General features: G+C 41.5%; 1 protein-coding gene across 17 annotated transcripts in view; it reads left to right on the top strand.

The window, feature by feature from the left end:
- Positions 1 to 15,445, top strand: part of ATG7 (autophagy related 7) — a 274,642-nt gene that overhangs the window by 106,268 nt on the left and 152,929 nt on the right. For all 17 annotated transcript variants that reach the window (XM_024245298.3, XM_063721876.1, XM_054551709.2 and 14 more), the window contains one exon: positions 1,421 to 1,501. In XM_024245298.3, the coding sequence (XP_024101066.1) occupies positions 1,421 to 1,501 (81 nt within the window). The remainder of the gene's footprint in view (positions 1 to 1,420; positions 1,502 to 15,445) is intronic.

Raw genomic sequence — 15,445 nt, 5'->3', positions numbered from 1 at the left:
ATTAGCCAGGTGTGGTGGTGCGCCCCTGTAATCCCAGCTCCTCGAGAGGCTGAAGCAGGAGAATCACTTGATTCTGGGAGGCAGAGGTTGCAGTGAGCTGGGATCACACCACTGTACTCCAGCCTGGGTGACAGAGTGAGACTCCATCTCAAAAAAAAAAAAAAAAAAAAAAAATTGCTGTAGGCATTTTTTTCCAGGTTTGATTTTTCTCCAGAGAGAAGTATGCACAAACAGTTAACACTGTTACAGTGTGAGCATCAGGATGGAGTTATCCAAAACTCAGAAGAAGCCTTTTTCTTTAAAGAGTTTGTCAAGTTGTTTGTTTTTCGGGGGGTGGAGGATTTGAGGGAGAGGGCATGGTGTTAATACGATGGCTAAATGGTGGTGGATTGGGTCTTTTGTTCTATTCAAGTGAGAGTTAAAGTTGTGAGGAGACCTAGTGTTGAAGACAAACGGTGTGATATTCTGAGAGGGTTGGAAGCAGAGAAGCTCAGGCCTGGGGCAGGTTCACATCAGGAGGTCCATTTTTGAATCTTGGCTTCATTACTTACTGTTTACCTGAGCCAAGTTGCCATTCTTCCTGAGCCTGAGGTTTTTCAACACAAAATGGGGTATTTGAAAGGTCAAATAAATTAATTCATAATATTTGTGTTGTCTGGTTTATTATAAACGTTGAGTCCTATGAAGACTTTAGAGATGTTACCATTCATATTTTTATCATATATAGAACAGCTTAAAGCTCCCCCTTTGGTGTAAGTATAGTATATAGAGGTATAATGTTCTGAATAAATTACTTCAGTGATAGTTTGTGAAACCTGATTATAGCTGATACTCTGGAAATGTAACTCAGTTGTAGTCCAGAATTTTATGCTCAAGGTGGTGCTGTTTCCCCATAAATCTGATGATTTACATTTTATCTCTATCTGTTCCAAATCAAGTAAATAACTGGATATGTCTAGGGCCATTTCTGCCTTCCACAGTCCCCAAGCCATCTTTCCTTGTGAGATGTCGTAGAAATTCATGTCGTAGAAATGTGTATTTACCCCATATTCACTAAAACACATGTAGGAGCTTAAGAGTTGAGTATACCAGTGGACCTGTTACATTTTGGAAGACATTTATTAAAAAATACTTAGATACTACAGCTTGCTTTTTGTATTTTAGATTCAGTTTGTTTTTAGGTCAGAAATATTTGAAAAGCTTGTAAGCCCTAGCTCCTAATGGAATAAAGGACCTAATATAGTTCTTCTGCAGACTGATTACAAGAGAAAATACTCATTTCGAACTTATTTTTGCTCATAATCTCTATCCGAGCCGCCATATTAATCATTTCCTACTTCTTGTCAGAAACCAGACATGCATTTCATAGATGTGGTCATTGTGTGTTTGATGTGAATTGTTTTGTTTTGTTTGTTTTTAGATCCGGGGATTTCTGTCACGGTTTGATAATGTCCTTCCCGTCAGCCTGGCATTTGACAAATGTACCGCTTGTTCTTCCAAAGTAAGTCATTTTGTATTGGAGGGACTTGTTTTTAAAAGTGAGCCGATAGCATTTGACCACAGCCTCACCAGCTGGAGCCATTGAAACCAACTAAGGGCTTTTTGTGGGGGAAGGGTGGGGTCTAAACCCTCAGAAAGGACTTTGTTTTCATGGATCTGTATTCATTCTCACAGTGTTTTAAAACCAGCCTGAGAAAATGTGTAGGGAGACTGAGTTAGAATATTTCAACTCTGTATCAATACTTGCATCATGCTAATTTTGTCTTGAATTTGAACTTTACTGCTCTTTGTTCCTACTCAGAGGGTTCCCTCCTACCCGGGACCCTCATAGAGCAATTTTTTAAAGCGTTACTCTGAGGGTGAGGCGGCCCTGGCTATGCATCTTCTGCAGATCCACATAATTACAAAGAAAAAGTAAACAGAGATTAGGGGCCTGGATGGGGAGCCACTAAAAGGGCCCCTTCAGCTTTGATCTTTCCAGAAGCTCTAAAAATAGAGCTGGTATGTTAGCCGTCGTAATGGGAAACGGCTGATATATCTCAAAACTACAGTGATGGCATCTCATGTTTTAGTAGGCTTTCAGATACCGTCTGAGTGATTTTTACATGTACACTGTATGTGATAGCTGATTTCCTTTCAAGTGTCCCTTTCAGCCTTCTACTGCCCAGTGACTTGACCTGGGCTTTTAAGGCTCATGATTGCTGATAAGTAAAGATTTTCATGTTGAAGTGCTATACAAAATAATGTTGGTGACCACTAATCCCCAACTGTGGCTTCTCAGTTATAATTTGGGACTATTTTTCGTGTAGCCTTCATCTGTCTGCCACTGTGGAAGAAAGAGAATTCTAGGGATGTTTTTCTCTATTCTGAGTTGACAAGCTTCCTTTGAAAACTGTACTTGGGCTATATTTTATGGGAAGCACAATCCTGACCAGTTTCTCTAAAAATTGAATGTAGAATTGACAAGCAATGTTGATAAATTTGGTTACGTTTAGATGCTCAAAAATTTAGACTAATTATTTTCTTTTTGCTTCCGAAGTAAAATAAGCCCGTTTTATTATGCATCCCAAGTGCCTATGTTGAGATTTCAAGCTTAGACTTTGTCAGTAAGTTACCCATGAGCCCATTCTTTCTGTAGTTTCCTTTAAGATATATCTGCTCAAGCCAGGGCCTCAAGGATGTCTGCATGCACCCCCATCTTCAGAAATGCAAGTTTTAGGGTTGTATACTACATCTTTAGTGGAGCAGATTTTTTTTTCTTTGAATGGTTGAGCTAACTGGTCTCAAAATAACTTGGTAGTATTAATTTTCATACTGAAATAATTTAGCACAGGTGCCAGGTTTTCTATGGCTTTATGTTGGTCTGGCTAGTCAATGAAATAAAGATAATTGGGTTCTCTAAGTGAAATGCAAACACTCATTCATTCTTGTTCTATTTCTAATTAAATTAGCCTTTGAGATACTGTTTATAAAAGAATCACAAGCATACCAACTAACTGGGCGTTCCTCATATACTTTAAAAGAGAATAGCTTAGCATTTTTCTTTCACACTTATTGTAAGCTTTAAATTAAATATAGGTATCACTTTTTTGTTAGCAAAATTATTTCCTCTTGGTGATCATTCTGAGAGTCCTGCTTTACATAAACATGTTGGACGATTTAATACAAACTGACTTGGATTTTAACAGCTGTGCTATTCCCATAGCGATCACTTTTCATGTGGTCTGAGTATTAAATTTCTTTTGTGCTGGAAAGTTTGCTTCATTGGTGCACGTATTTCCTTACAGTAGAAACGCAGCATTTACTTACTTGGCTACCTTCTTTATTCGCTTAGGAGATTGTCATTCTCTATTATCTGCAAACCCAACATTAATACTTTAAAATGACAAATCCAATTACATCTTCATTTCTGTGTATGTGAATTTTTCTTAATGTATATTTAGTATAATACATGTTATACAGAGTCATGTCATAGTTGTTGTTTCAAAAGATTGGGGCTAAAAATGACTTTTAAAAATGTATCCTTTGACATTCATGAAGTAATTTTTTCCTTTGGTAGTTTTCAGTATGTTTCCTCCTCCCCGCCAGGATCAAGGCCATGCTTGTGTCTCGATTTAACCACAAATAGAGACAGATTGGGGAAGTAGAATAAGTTCTGCTGAATAGTAAAGCACTTGTTCATTATCTTATTTATTAAAAACAAACAAAGCAATACATTATATATATACACATATATATAGAGAGAGAGAGAGAGAGAGTGAGCACGCGCGCACGCAAGTGAGAGCTTTTCATGTAGCCTGAGGTGGGGAAGAATACAGTGCTTTGCTTCTAAAGCAGGAAAGTTGGAACATTTACCCACAAATCATTTCTTATCCTATTTGATCTTAGGTTGGCACATAACGAGGTGAATCGTTCCATCTTAGGGGAAAAATATTGAAGAATGGTGGGGAGAGGTGGGTGGTGAGGAGTCACTTTCATTCCAGTTTCTACCTATTGTCTTGCAGAACTTTCTAAACAGATGGTATTTGTCAATGAACTTTCAAAAGACCTTATTTGGAGTTTATATGAGTTGCTCTTTACTTCTAAAAGAAATTCCAAGCTAACTAGAGTATTGTGGCATTACTATCAGAGGGAAAAGTATAATTTTTAAAATCAATATTCCTGAAAGAATTTCCTGTTGTGCATTAAATTACTTTGTTATTGTTAGACTTTCACCTAAATGTTTTTTGGCGGTAGAGTATTTCTGGGTAACTTTCTATTTGATATAATTTTAAGCTTAACAGAAACATTGCAAGAATATTACAAGGAACTCCGGTATACACTTTACCCACATTCATCCATTGTTAACATTTTGCCCCATGTATATGTGCTGTCGTCCTCCAATCCCTCCTTCTTCCCTTCCCCTACCCCATTTTTTTCTTGAAATTTTGAGAGTAAGTTGGAGACATTGTGATCCTTTACAACTGAATACTTCAGTGTAAATTCCAAAGAACAAAGACATTCTCTACCTAAACACAATACCCTTATCAAATTCAGGTAGTTTAATGTTTGCACAATACTATTTTCTAATCCACAGTCTGTGTATTCAATGTTATTGTTTATACCAGTTAATGTTCATTATAGGTTTTTTCCTTCCAGACCAGGATCCAGTTGAGGATCAAACATTGCATTTAGTTGTCGTGTCTCTGGCTCCCCTCAATCTGGAAAAGTTACTTCATCTTTCTTTATCTTTCTTAACTTTGATGTTTTGATATTTTGCCAGTTATTTTTGTAGAATTTCTCTCCATGTGGATTTTTCTGATGTTTCCTTATGATTCGATTCAGGTTATGAATTTTTGGTGGAAATACCAAAGAAGTGATGCTGTCTTCTCATGTCAGGAGTTATATAATATATACCTTTTGGTGATGCTACTTTTCCCTTTTCCATATTTCTGACTACCTTCTCCAACAGTGAGAAACCTGCGATCTCGGCTCACTGCAACCTCTGCCTGCCTCCCAGGTTCAAGCGATTCTCCTGCCTCAGCCCCCCCCAAATAGCTGGGATTACAGGCACTCGCCACCATGCCTGGCTAATTTTTTGTATTTTTAGTAGAGACAGGGTTTCACTCCGTTGGCCAGGCTGGTCTCTAACTGCTGACCTCGTGATCCGCCCGCCTCAGCCTGCCAAAGTGCTGGGATTACAGGCTTGAGCCACCGCGTCCAGCCGTATCCTGGATATATTTACTCACTTGCTGAAGTCTAGAATATACAGGAAGTAGTTTCAAAATTGCTAGCCCATACTACTACAGAAAATAAACCTAGAACCTACAGTTCCTATTTGTGCATAGTTCTTTTTTTCGTAGGTAAAATTTATATATGGTGAAATGTATGAATCTTAAAACAACTCTGTAAGTTTTAACAAATGTATACACCCATGAAACCCACACTCTTCCCATCAAGATATTAGAGTTTTTCCATCACTCCAGAAAGTTCCCAGGTACCCTTTCCCAGTCAATTCTGGGGGAAGGGGAAGTATGTTGTATATTATGACTAGTCCTTCTCTAAAAGGAGTAAAGCTAGGCACCTTCAGGTGTTCTTTGCAATAATAACCTTGTTTCTGGGACCCAGAAGTTGACCAAAACCTTTTTTCAGACCTGCAGAGTCAGGAGCAGGACTGTGCAGGAGGAGACTGTGTGCAGAGTATTCTTGCTCTTGTTGCACAATTCTATTACTCACAACCTTCTTGATATTGCAGGAACAGCCTGTTGTGAAGAATCAGGCTCCAAACTTGGTTTGCATACCATCTGGGACCTGCGCAGATGCAGCAAGATGTGCCCAGAAACCTGATCTTGAGATTTTAGTGATTAGCAACCCTAACAATACACTCATTCTGGTGTTGACTATGCAATAGGTTCTTCTGTTGATGGGTTATGATTAAACTCCTCAAAGTGACTTGCTATTAGCTTTCTGTGTGTATCTGGGCATATCTTGAAGAGTGATAGGGTAAGGGTTGGGTAGGAATAATAAATGTCAGCTGGTAAATCGTACTTTGTTTTGGCCTTTGTCCTCTAGCCAGCCTGTCCATTTATTTTTTGATATTATATAATCCTACCTACCTTCTATCATATTTTCTTGTTACTTATGAAGCATGAAGGGCTAGGCATGGTGGCTCACGCCTGTAATCCCAGCACTTTGTGGGGGCTGAGGTGGGCAGATCACCTGAGCCTAAGAGTTCGAGACCAGCCTGGGCAACATGGTGAAATCCTGCCTCTACAAAGAATACAAAAATTGGCCAGGCGTGGTGGCCTATGCCTGTAGTCCCAGCTACTTGGGGGGCTGAGGTGGGAGGATCCTTGAGCCCAGAGTTTGAGATCATGCCATGGCACTGTGGCCTGGGCGACAGAGCAAGACTCTGTCATGCCCATGCCCCCAAATCCCCGCCAAAAAGAAAAGAAGCATGAAATACCAAAAAGTCAACTTAGTTACTTAAATAGTGTTTTTTTTTGGGGGGGGCGGGGGACGGAGTTTCCCTCTGTTGCCAGGCTGGAGTGCAGTGGCGTGATCTCAGCTCACTGCAGCCTCTGCCTCCTGGGTTCAAGTGATTCTCCTGCCTCAGCCTCCCGGGGAGCTGGGACTACAGGCGTGCGCCACCACACCCAGCTAATTTTTGTATTTTCAGTGGAGACGGGGTTTCACCATGTTGGCCAGGATGGTCTCAATCTCTTGACCTTGTAATCTGCCCACCTCGACCTCCCAAAGTGCTGGGATTACAGGCGTGAGCCACTGCGCCCAGCCAGCTACTTAAATGTTTAAGAGAAACCTCTGTCCCAAAGCAACTTGTCACCTAAGGGCTTTGCAAATGCACCACTTAGAAAGGCAAATCATAGATTTGAAAGGAAGGGTTAAACTGTTACCGTGTGTCTCTTAGCAGTCATTCATTTAATTCAACTGATATTTGAGTCCCTGCTGTGTGCCAGAGATACAAAGATGATTAAAATAGCCACTGTCCTCAAGGAACACTGTCTAGAGGGTGAGACAGACTTATAAGCCAATAACGATCTGTTCCGTTGTGAAATGCCCTACAGCAAGTCTGTCTTCTTGTTATGGCATCCCAATACCAATTAATTTTGTAAATGTGATGACCAGGGAAGGCCTTGCAGAGGATGACTTCTGAGTTGATGTTAAAGGGTCAAGCAGGAGTTTCTAGAAACACCTGGGGGAGAGAACACGAGGAATTCCAGGCAGTGGAGAATTGCATGTATAATAGCCAGAGACAACAAAACATGGCACAGTTAGGAAGTTGTTGAGTAGAGCAGTTGTGGCTGAGCCTGGGACACCCAATTTTCTACAAATCGTCCTCTTTGTGAGTGCCATTTTAATTTTGGCCAACCTTGGAGTTGGAATCTGGTATACGTTGTCTAACGCTTAAAGCTGCTGTTCTGAATTTTACAATAATGTGTAAAACTCTTGCTCACCTAGCACCGAGCTTTTTAGGGGGTTTCCTAGCCTAAGGAATCCGGCAGCTGCAGCAGGGTGGTGTGGAGGGCAGGAAGTCAGGGGATTTCCAGGGTCCTGGCTCTGCATCCCTTGCTGGACTGCCAAGTGACCACAAGCAAGGTGCTCTCCCACTCTGCCCGCCTTCATTTATTTTCTTCAATGAGTCAGTTGAATGAGATAAGTTCTGGCTCTCTATTGACACTTTATTAGCTTTTATATTTTATATTTCCTTTATTTCACAAGCAATGGATTTTTAATTGCAGAAAAATCAGAAAATATATTTAAGAAAGAAAATAACCACGATCCAGCCATTTAGATCACTGTTAATTGGTGATGTCAACACTTCTTGACTTAAAAAATATATATGTATATAGGTATACATAGACATCATTTTTCCCTGAACATTCCTACTATAAGGGATTTATGGTGCCGTACTGAGGATACTCCCTGCTTCTCAGATTTGATAGGGTTTTAAATCTCAATCATTTACAAGGACTGGCCAGAGCCCAATCGGAAGAGCTCTCCACAGCCTGTGCCAGGAATCTTTGCATACAGCTTCTCAGTGGCAAATATTACTCAAAACTGGGCTGCAGCCAGATTTTCCTTCTTTCCAAAAGGGATATAAATCTGTGATTTGGAAAATGATGAGTAACCCTCAGGTTCTCTTTTCCTATCTCATTTACCCAGCAAGGCCTCAAATCTTCTATTTTAATGTGTGATGGATTCCATATGTATGATTGTGTGGTGTAAAATGTATCCCACATCTTGTCCTTAGCAACTAGTGTTTTCTCCAATCTCCATAACTGCTTGGTTCCCAAAAGGAGACGGAATATACAGCCAGAGCTGGTGAAGAGTATTTAGCTACAAGCCTTAACCTCAGAACTCTTGGCTCTTCACCGCCTTGAAAAACCTTGGACATTTCTCCCTTTGCTTCTATTTCCTCATCCATAGATGTTTCCCAGGGAAATTGCAATGGCTGACGTGTATCCAGTTCCCTGTGGCCAAGTACCAAGGCCTTTGCCCACTCCTGGGACTGGTGTTGACATCAGAAATAAGAAAACAAAGACCCCTCTGATTGTGTTAGGTCTCCTGAGGTACATGCAGCCTTTTGTGGGCTCACTGTCCACACACAGGTATAATGGGAGGAATTGAATCAGGGATTTGAAGGCCAAGGCTGCCCTGGCTCTGAAAGGCTGCAGAAACCTTCCGTTCATGTCTCTTGACAATGACAGCCAAAACCTTTTCCATGATTCCAGAGAACATGGCCTTGCTCGTTACTTTTGACCTGTGGTTTTTAAGACCACCTAATTAGTAGTTACAGCTTGTGATGATTACTCCTTTCCCTGTCACCTGTGGTCACAAACACATCTAGTTTTCCCAGAAAATTTTTTCTTACAGGATCCCTTTTGCCACTCAGACCAGAAAGTTGAGGGCTGTGTTTTCCTTAGATGGTTCCATTGGCAGCCTGGCCCAAGCATAGTCTTCAGGGTATTGAAAACTTGAGTTCCTTTTAGTTTGGAATTAATCTCATTCACTTCTAGTCTTATCCCCAAGCCTATTCTTAAATTTTTTTGAGTCATGGATTGTGTTCCGACTGATGAAAGCAGTCACCACTGTTCCCCTTAAAAATGCAAAGCTGGCTGGGCGTGGTGGCGCACACCTGTAATCCCAGCACTTTGGGAGGCTGAGGCAGGTGGATCACGAGGTCAGGAGATGGAGACCATCCTGGCTAACATGGTGAAACCCTGTCTCTACTAAAAAGGCAAAAAATTAGCCAGGCGTGGTGGCAGGTGCCTGTAGTCCCAGCTACTCGGGAGGCTGAGGCAGGAGAATGGCATGAACCTGGGAGGCAGAGCTTGCAGTGAGCCGAGATCGCGCCACTGCACTCCAGCCTGAGTGACAGAGCAAAAAAAAAAAAAAAAAAAAAAAGCAAAGCCACACAGTTTTACAGACAATTTCAGAGGCTTCATGAAGTCCCTGAAACTTATCTGTGGATCCTCATAAAGCACCGTTGCTCTAGGAGTGTTTCTTTGGTACCATTCCCAAGCTCTCCTAGATGAGACAGTAGTAGGATATGAGAGTTGCAACCAGTCCCAGTCCCACCATGGCTGCCCCTATGGCTTTGGGAACTCAACCATCTATCTCTGGGGACTCCTTTTCCTCAACTGTAGTAAAGGGAGATGCAGGGGCTGATTTACCACGAGTTTTTGTGTCTCTGAGATTGTGCAGTCTCTCGATCAACTGTTTCATTTCTTTAGGCCCAGCTGTATCCAACTGGGTGATGGAGGACGGTACTAACTCTGCTCAAAGGGTTAGTTCTCCCTCTGCTAGTAGGGTGCATTGACTTGACTCCTGATGGGCAAAGGTCCCCAACTAGCCACTGTTTATGTTCCTTCTTTTTTTTAAAGAAAGAGTCTTGCTCTGTCGCTCAGGCTGGAGTTCAGTGGCATGATCTCGGCTCACTGCAAGCTCCGCCTCCCGGGTTCATGCCATTCTCCTGCCTCAGCGTCCCAAGTAGCTGGGACTACAGGTGCCTGCCACCACGCCCGGCTAATTCTTTGTACTTTTAGTAGAGGCAGGGTTTCACCGTGTTAACTAGGATGGTCTGGATCTCCTGACCTCATGATCCGCCTGCCTCAGCCTCCCAAAGTGCTGGGATTACAGGTGTGAGCCATCGCGCCCGGCCCCTTCTTTTTTTTTTTATTTATATAGTACATTCATCTTCATCCTCTTGCCTATACCCTCAATAACTTTGTAAGATAGGGAGGGAGGAACATGGACTTGTAACTGCTACCCAGCTGCTGAAACAAGGGAGCCATCAGCTGGAACTGGGAAAGCTTTTATGGATATATATGCTCTTACACACAGAGGCTTTATACAATATATATATATCATTAGTTAAATAGATTATCTTAAATACCTAAATATAGGCCGGGCATGGTGGTTCACGCCTGTAATCCCAGCACTGTGGGAGGCTGAGGCGGACAGATCACCTGAGGTCAGGAGTTCGAGACCAGCCTGGCCAACATGGCGAAACCCTGTCTCTACTAAAAATACAAAAATTAGCCACACATGTAATCCCAGCTACTTGGGAGGCTGAGGCAGAAGAATCTTTGAACCCAGGAGGTGGGGGTTGCAGTGAGTCGAGATGGTGCCACTGTGCTCCAGCCTGGGGAACAGAGAGAGAGACCCTGTCTCAAAAAAAAAAAAAAAAAAAAAGAGATGTGAAGAACTGTTTGAGAATGTCTTATTCCTGAAGTTATCTTTATGACTTGTTCATATAACATCTTATACTGTATTTATGATAGTGATATGGATATGAACTTAATCATAGTTTTCTAGAGTGTCTGACCTTCTCTAGTTTTGTATTAATTCTTTCATTATGAAAGTTTTGTTAGTGCTTTTTGTTTTAAACACAGAATAAGCTACATGGTTCTCTTCTCTAGAATATCTAATGACTGGTTAAATCACATACCAAAGTTAGACATCTTGAATTTACAGCCATCAGACTAAGATGGGAAAATACCGCCTGTGTGGGCCTTAAGCTACTGCAAGTGTGCCAAATGTGAACAGTCAGTGGGAGAATACACATGAGCAAGTTTTGCAAATTAGAGGAGTCTTCTTGACAGTACACAAGTGTGCATTCAGAGTCGAGTAAGGGCAGCATCATTGGAATATATGCTCAGCCTCCCACGAGGACTACTGTGGAGCGTGTGTTGAATTGTAATCTGAACTCACCTGTTGTCATAAGTCTAGGCAGCTAAGGTGTCTTTGTAATTGACTCTGGATTCATTGAAGCATTTGGATATTTTAAAGAACTCTATTGGCCTTCCACCTTGGGATAGGAATCCATGCCAAAGCATATTTTTGTGTTATGTGCGAAGGCCTGGGAAAAATTTGGATTTCTCTTAGTTCTCAGTTGTACTTTGCATTTTCCTTTCTTTATATGTCAGCTCTTCCACAAAGGACCTTGAAGGGAGAGGGTAACGAAAGTGGGGATTGAGGCAAGTGGTAATTACTCTGTTGTGTTGAAACCTCCTACATATCCCAAACGTGGAATGTGAGCTCAACATCGCTGTTGCTTAAAGAAGACCATTTATTTTGTTGCCCGAGTAAAACCTTCCATAAAATTGCTAATACGCCTATGTACAATATTTTCATTATTTCAATTTGACTTGACTGATAAGGAAGATTGATTTTAATCATAAGGCACACAGATTTTTAAAAAAAGAGTGCAAAATGACTTGCTAATAGACTAATGTCTGAGTAAGAAAACAAAAACATGTGTGTCTCCCAGCTCTATTGGAAGAGCAAGAGTTTCATTTAATAATATCTGCTGTCTTTGCCTAATCACTCACTAGTTGCTATTTTTGAGAATATTCCAATAGGCGCTGAAAGTATACCTGGAAAATGAGACCTATGTCATCCTATCCCACTCAGCAGAAGGACTGCAGTCCCAACAAATGCACCCTGTCACAGTGCTCCCTGGGGGAGACTGTATGTTTCTGTTGGGCTGTGCTAGTTTGATATGTTCTTCTTGGGAAACTGCTTTTACTCTCACAGTATTTTCCTCGTAATAGCCTCATCAGTGGTAACTTTTTGACCTTTCTGGGTGGGTTTGATTTTTTTATTTTATTTTATTTTTTTTCGGAAAGTAATTTGAAGCTGTGTGTTGTGAATAAAGAGAATGAGCAATTTGCAGGAAATTTTTTAAAAACTGTTTAAGGTACTGCAAGGCTTAAAATGGCACATGGGTGTGAACAAATGAGAACGTTAGAAGGGAATTCGAAAGTATCCTATCTTTTGAGCTAAGAGCTGGCAGGACATTTTGATATGGCTAGTGCAGCAGCAGTGAGCACTGGCTTTATCTGCTGCCCACTAACCATGTGTCCTTGAGCGAGTATCTCAAACTTTGAGCTTTAGTTTCCTCAGGTATAAAGTAGTTGCAGTACCATAGCCATGAAGTTGGAATAAGAGCTCGTGTGATGGGTGTCATGTAGTTGGCACTGTCAGTGTTTTCCGTTGGTCCTTCGTCTGAACAGAGATCAGGTGCCATTCCCATTTCCTTTCCTGAATATACTCATTTTTGTCATTTACAGCCATAAAAAACTTTCCATCTTTAGAAGTGGACAAAAAAGGAGGGGAACAAAACAGGGCCTGGCCTCAAGACGTGAGCAAATACTAATGTGCAGGTTTTTAGATTCTTTGTCTTTTTTTTCTTTCCTTTTCCCTTTTCTTTTCATGTCAGCTGTAAATCTAGGAGCTTAATTATTAACCAAAATGAAGCTGAGGTTTAATGTTCCCCGGAGCATGCACTGATGGGGAAGGATGAATTCTCATCTCCTGGAGGCTGAAGATCTGTGCAGGTATCTGTGGCCAATGTTAAGCCTATGACTTTAGATGAGCTGGCATAAATCTTGGGAGAGGTTTCTTGTCTGTGTTCCCTCTGAATTTGTCTGTCCTGTTAGAGGCAGGGACAGAAGAGAACCAGCATGGCAGTGCTGGGCTCGGTGATGCCTGCTGCCTGCCAGCACAGCGGTTTTTGTCCCTGTCCCACATTGCTTCTTGGAAGCCTTTTTACAGCCTCAATCATTTGCTTTTTCTACCGCAGCTATAAATGGGTTGGAAGCCAGTGCAACATGGGCAGGGAGGACTTGGTTTAATCTTTTCAAGTGCTACAGCATTTCTCTGTTCCTTTGGCATCGTTTTATGGATGTTTTCCCAGTATCCCTTTCCAGTGTCTTATGAATTGGCTAGCAAGAGCGCTTCCCAGTCTATCAGATGGAGAGAGCATTAGGCTCAGAGAAATTACATGAAAGTCCAGGATTTCCAACTTCTTGTTCACTTTTCTACCATATTAATCGTCTCTCAGACAGTGATGTGGTAGGATTCATATGCATAGAATTCCATTGTACTTATTTGGGGGGGGGGGGAATAATTTCACTTTAAATTTTTAGCAGCTTCGAGGACTTGATTGGTTAGGCCCCTTCAGGCTGTCTTTGGAAATCTTGTCCTTTGAAAAGGGAATGCTGATACCCGGAGGAATGTATTTCTTATGGTCATGTTTCAGACTGTAGCATCTTGAAAGTCATGTGGGCTAGAGCAACTTCTAGGTGTCCTTTAGCACAGATGCAGGCTGGGGGTTGAGAGTTTAAAAGCTTTTTCTCAAACTGTTTATGACAAACATAGTTCATCTCCCATTTTGGTTAATTTTCAGCTTAAGTATTTTAAGAAACATTTGGAGGGCAGGGACATGCAGCTGCTAAGAATCCAAGACAGTGCTGTTTTGAAAATGCAAATATTTCTGGTTTGCATTTACTTGAAGTAGGGTAGCTTTCTCCCATGTATTCCCTTGAATACAGATATTCTTTAAATGACATCATTTTGAGTAGAATACAGAGTCCAGGTGGTTTTGGGGAAATCATTTAAAAAAAAAAAAAAAAAAAAAGCTTAGGTATCATTGCATTCTAGGGGCCAAGAAACAGAACGATGGTATTTTTGGCAGGCGCCCAGGCCCAGCAAAACCCACACCCCAAGGCTGTCTCTGTAGCTTCCTGTGGTTTTCCCACTGAAGAGAAACAGCCTTTCTCTTGGAGGGCCTGGGATGGCAAATACGTATATCAGCTTGATCAGAATCATAATATTCCTGCTTTGAGGTTATGTCCCAACAGGCTTCATTTAGGAAATTTGATGCACCACAATTGTTGCAAACTGAGCTGAACTGATTTTGTGGCTCCTAATGGTGCAAGTTTTTTGTTTGTTTGGTAGAAACTGGTAACGTCCTATATTAGAAGTTATGCTACCAGGTGATTTGTAACAATAAAGTCAAGTCTCAGACTAAATTTTGCCACAGATAAGAACATTAGCAAGCAGGCACAAAAGTTAGTCATTCAGCATGTTCCTGTGGACTGGGAAAGGCCCCAACCTGTCCTTTGGATATGTATCTCACATCAAAGGTTAGGTAGAAACAGATGCAGAAAAATTCTCAATACAGGACACATCTAAACTTTTCATTGGCGCAGGTGATGGAATCCTCTGTTAAGTGTCCAGACCCAGGACCAGAGTGCCGCTGCAGAGAGTGTTAGGCTGCCTGGTTTGCCAGATTCTTATAACCCACATATATATGCAAGGTTAGAGATCCCTGTACAGTATTTCCAGCCAACACATACATATATTGAATTCTATTGTTTTCATCGGAAAAATTATTTCTACCATCCTTTATACTTGTGAGGAAATCCTCTAGTATAGATTTCAAAGCTGTAGCTGATGCTTTTGTAATAGCCACACCTGGGGTATGCACTCCTGATTAGGGTACCTCAGATACTAACTAGCTACCCATAAGAGGAAGGGAGGGAGGGAGGGAAGAAAGGATTTGTGTGTCTTCCCATATACTTGCATGCATTCACACTGTGTATTCAGAAATACTTAAAAATAAATTACAGATAACAGGTATCTCTTTATTTGACCCTGGAAATATTATGTCTTGTATAATGTTGCCGCCATTCATGAGTGACTTGAAATGTCAACTGACCTTTGCTTTGGCATGCCATGGTGTTTTAGTCAGAGCCATTGATGAATGGCTCGCCGTGGGGCAGAGAAGAGAGAAGAGAATGATAATTTTTGTTAGTTGTGTAGGTTTTTTTTTTCTTTTATCTGTTTCTTGAGACAGTCTCGTTCTGTTGCCCAGGCTGGAGTGCAGAGGTGCGATCTTGTCTCACTGCAACCTCCACCTCCCAGGTTCAAGGGATTCTCGTGCCTCAGCCTCGCAAGTAGCTGGGAATACTGGTGCATGCCACACCAGGCTAATTGTTGTATATTTTGTAGAGATAGGGATTCGCCATGTTGCCTAGGCTGGTCTCAGACTCCTGAGCTCAAGCAGTCTTCCCCCCTTGGCCTCCCAAAGTGCTGGGATTACAGGCATAAGCCACCACGCCTGGCCAGCTTTGTAGGCTTTTTCAAGCTTTGTTGC

The sequence above is a fragment of the Pongo abelii genome, chromosome 2 (assembly GCF_028885655.2).
Source record: "Pongo abelii isolate AG06213 chromosome 2, NHGRI_mPonAbe1-v2.0_pri, whole genome shotgun sequence".
Taxonomy (NCBI): Eukaryota; Metazoa; Chordata; class Mammalia; order Primates; family Hominidae; genus Pongo; species Pongo abelii.
Note: the sequence above shows the minus strand (reverse complement) of the source record. Positions and strands in the feature narration are given on the sequence as shown.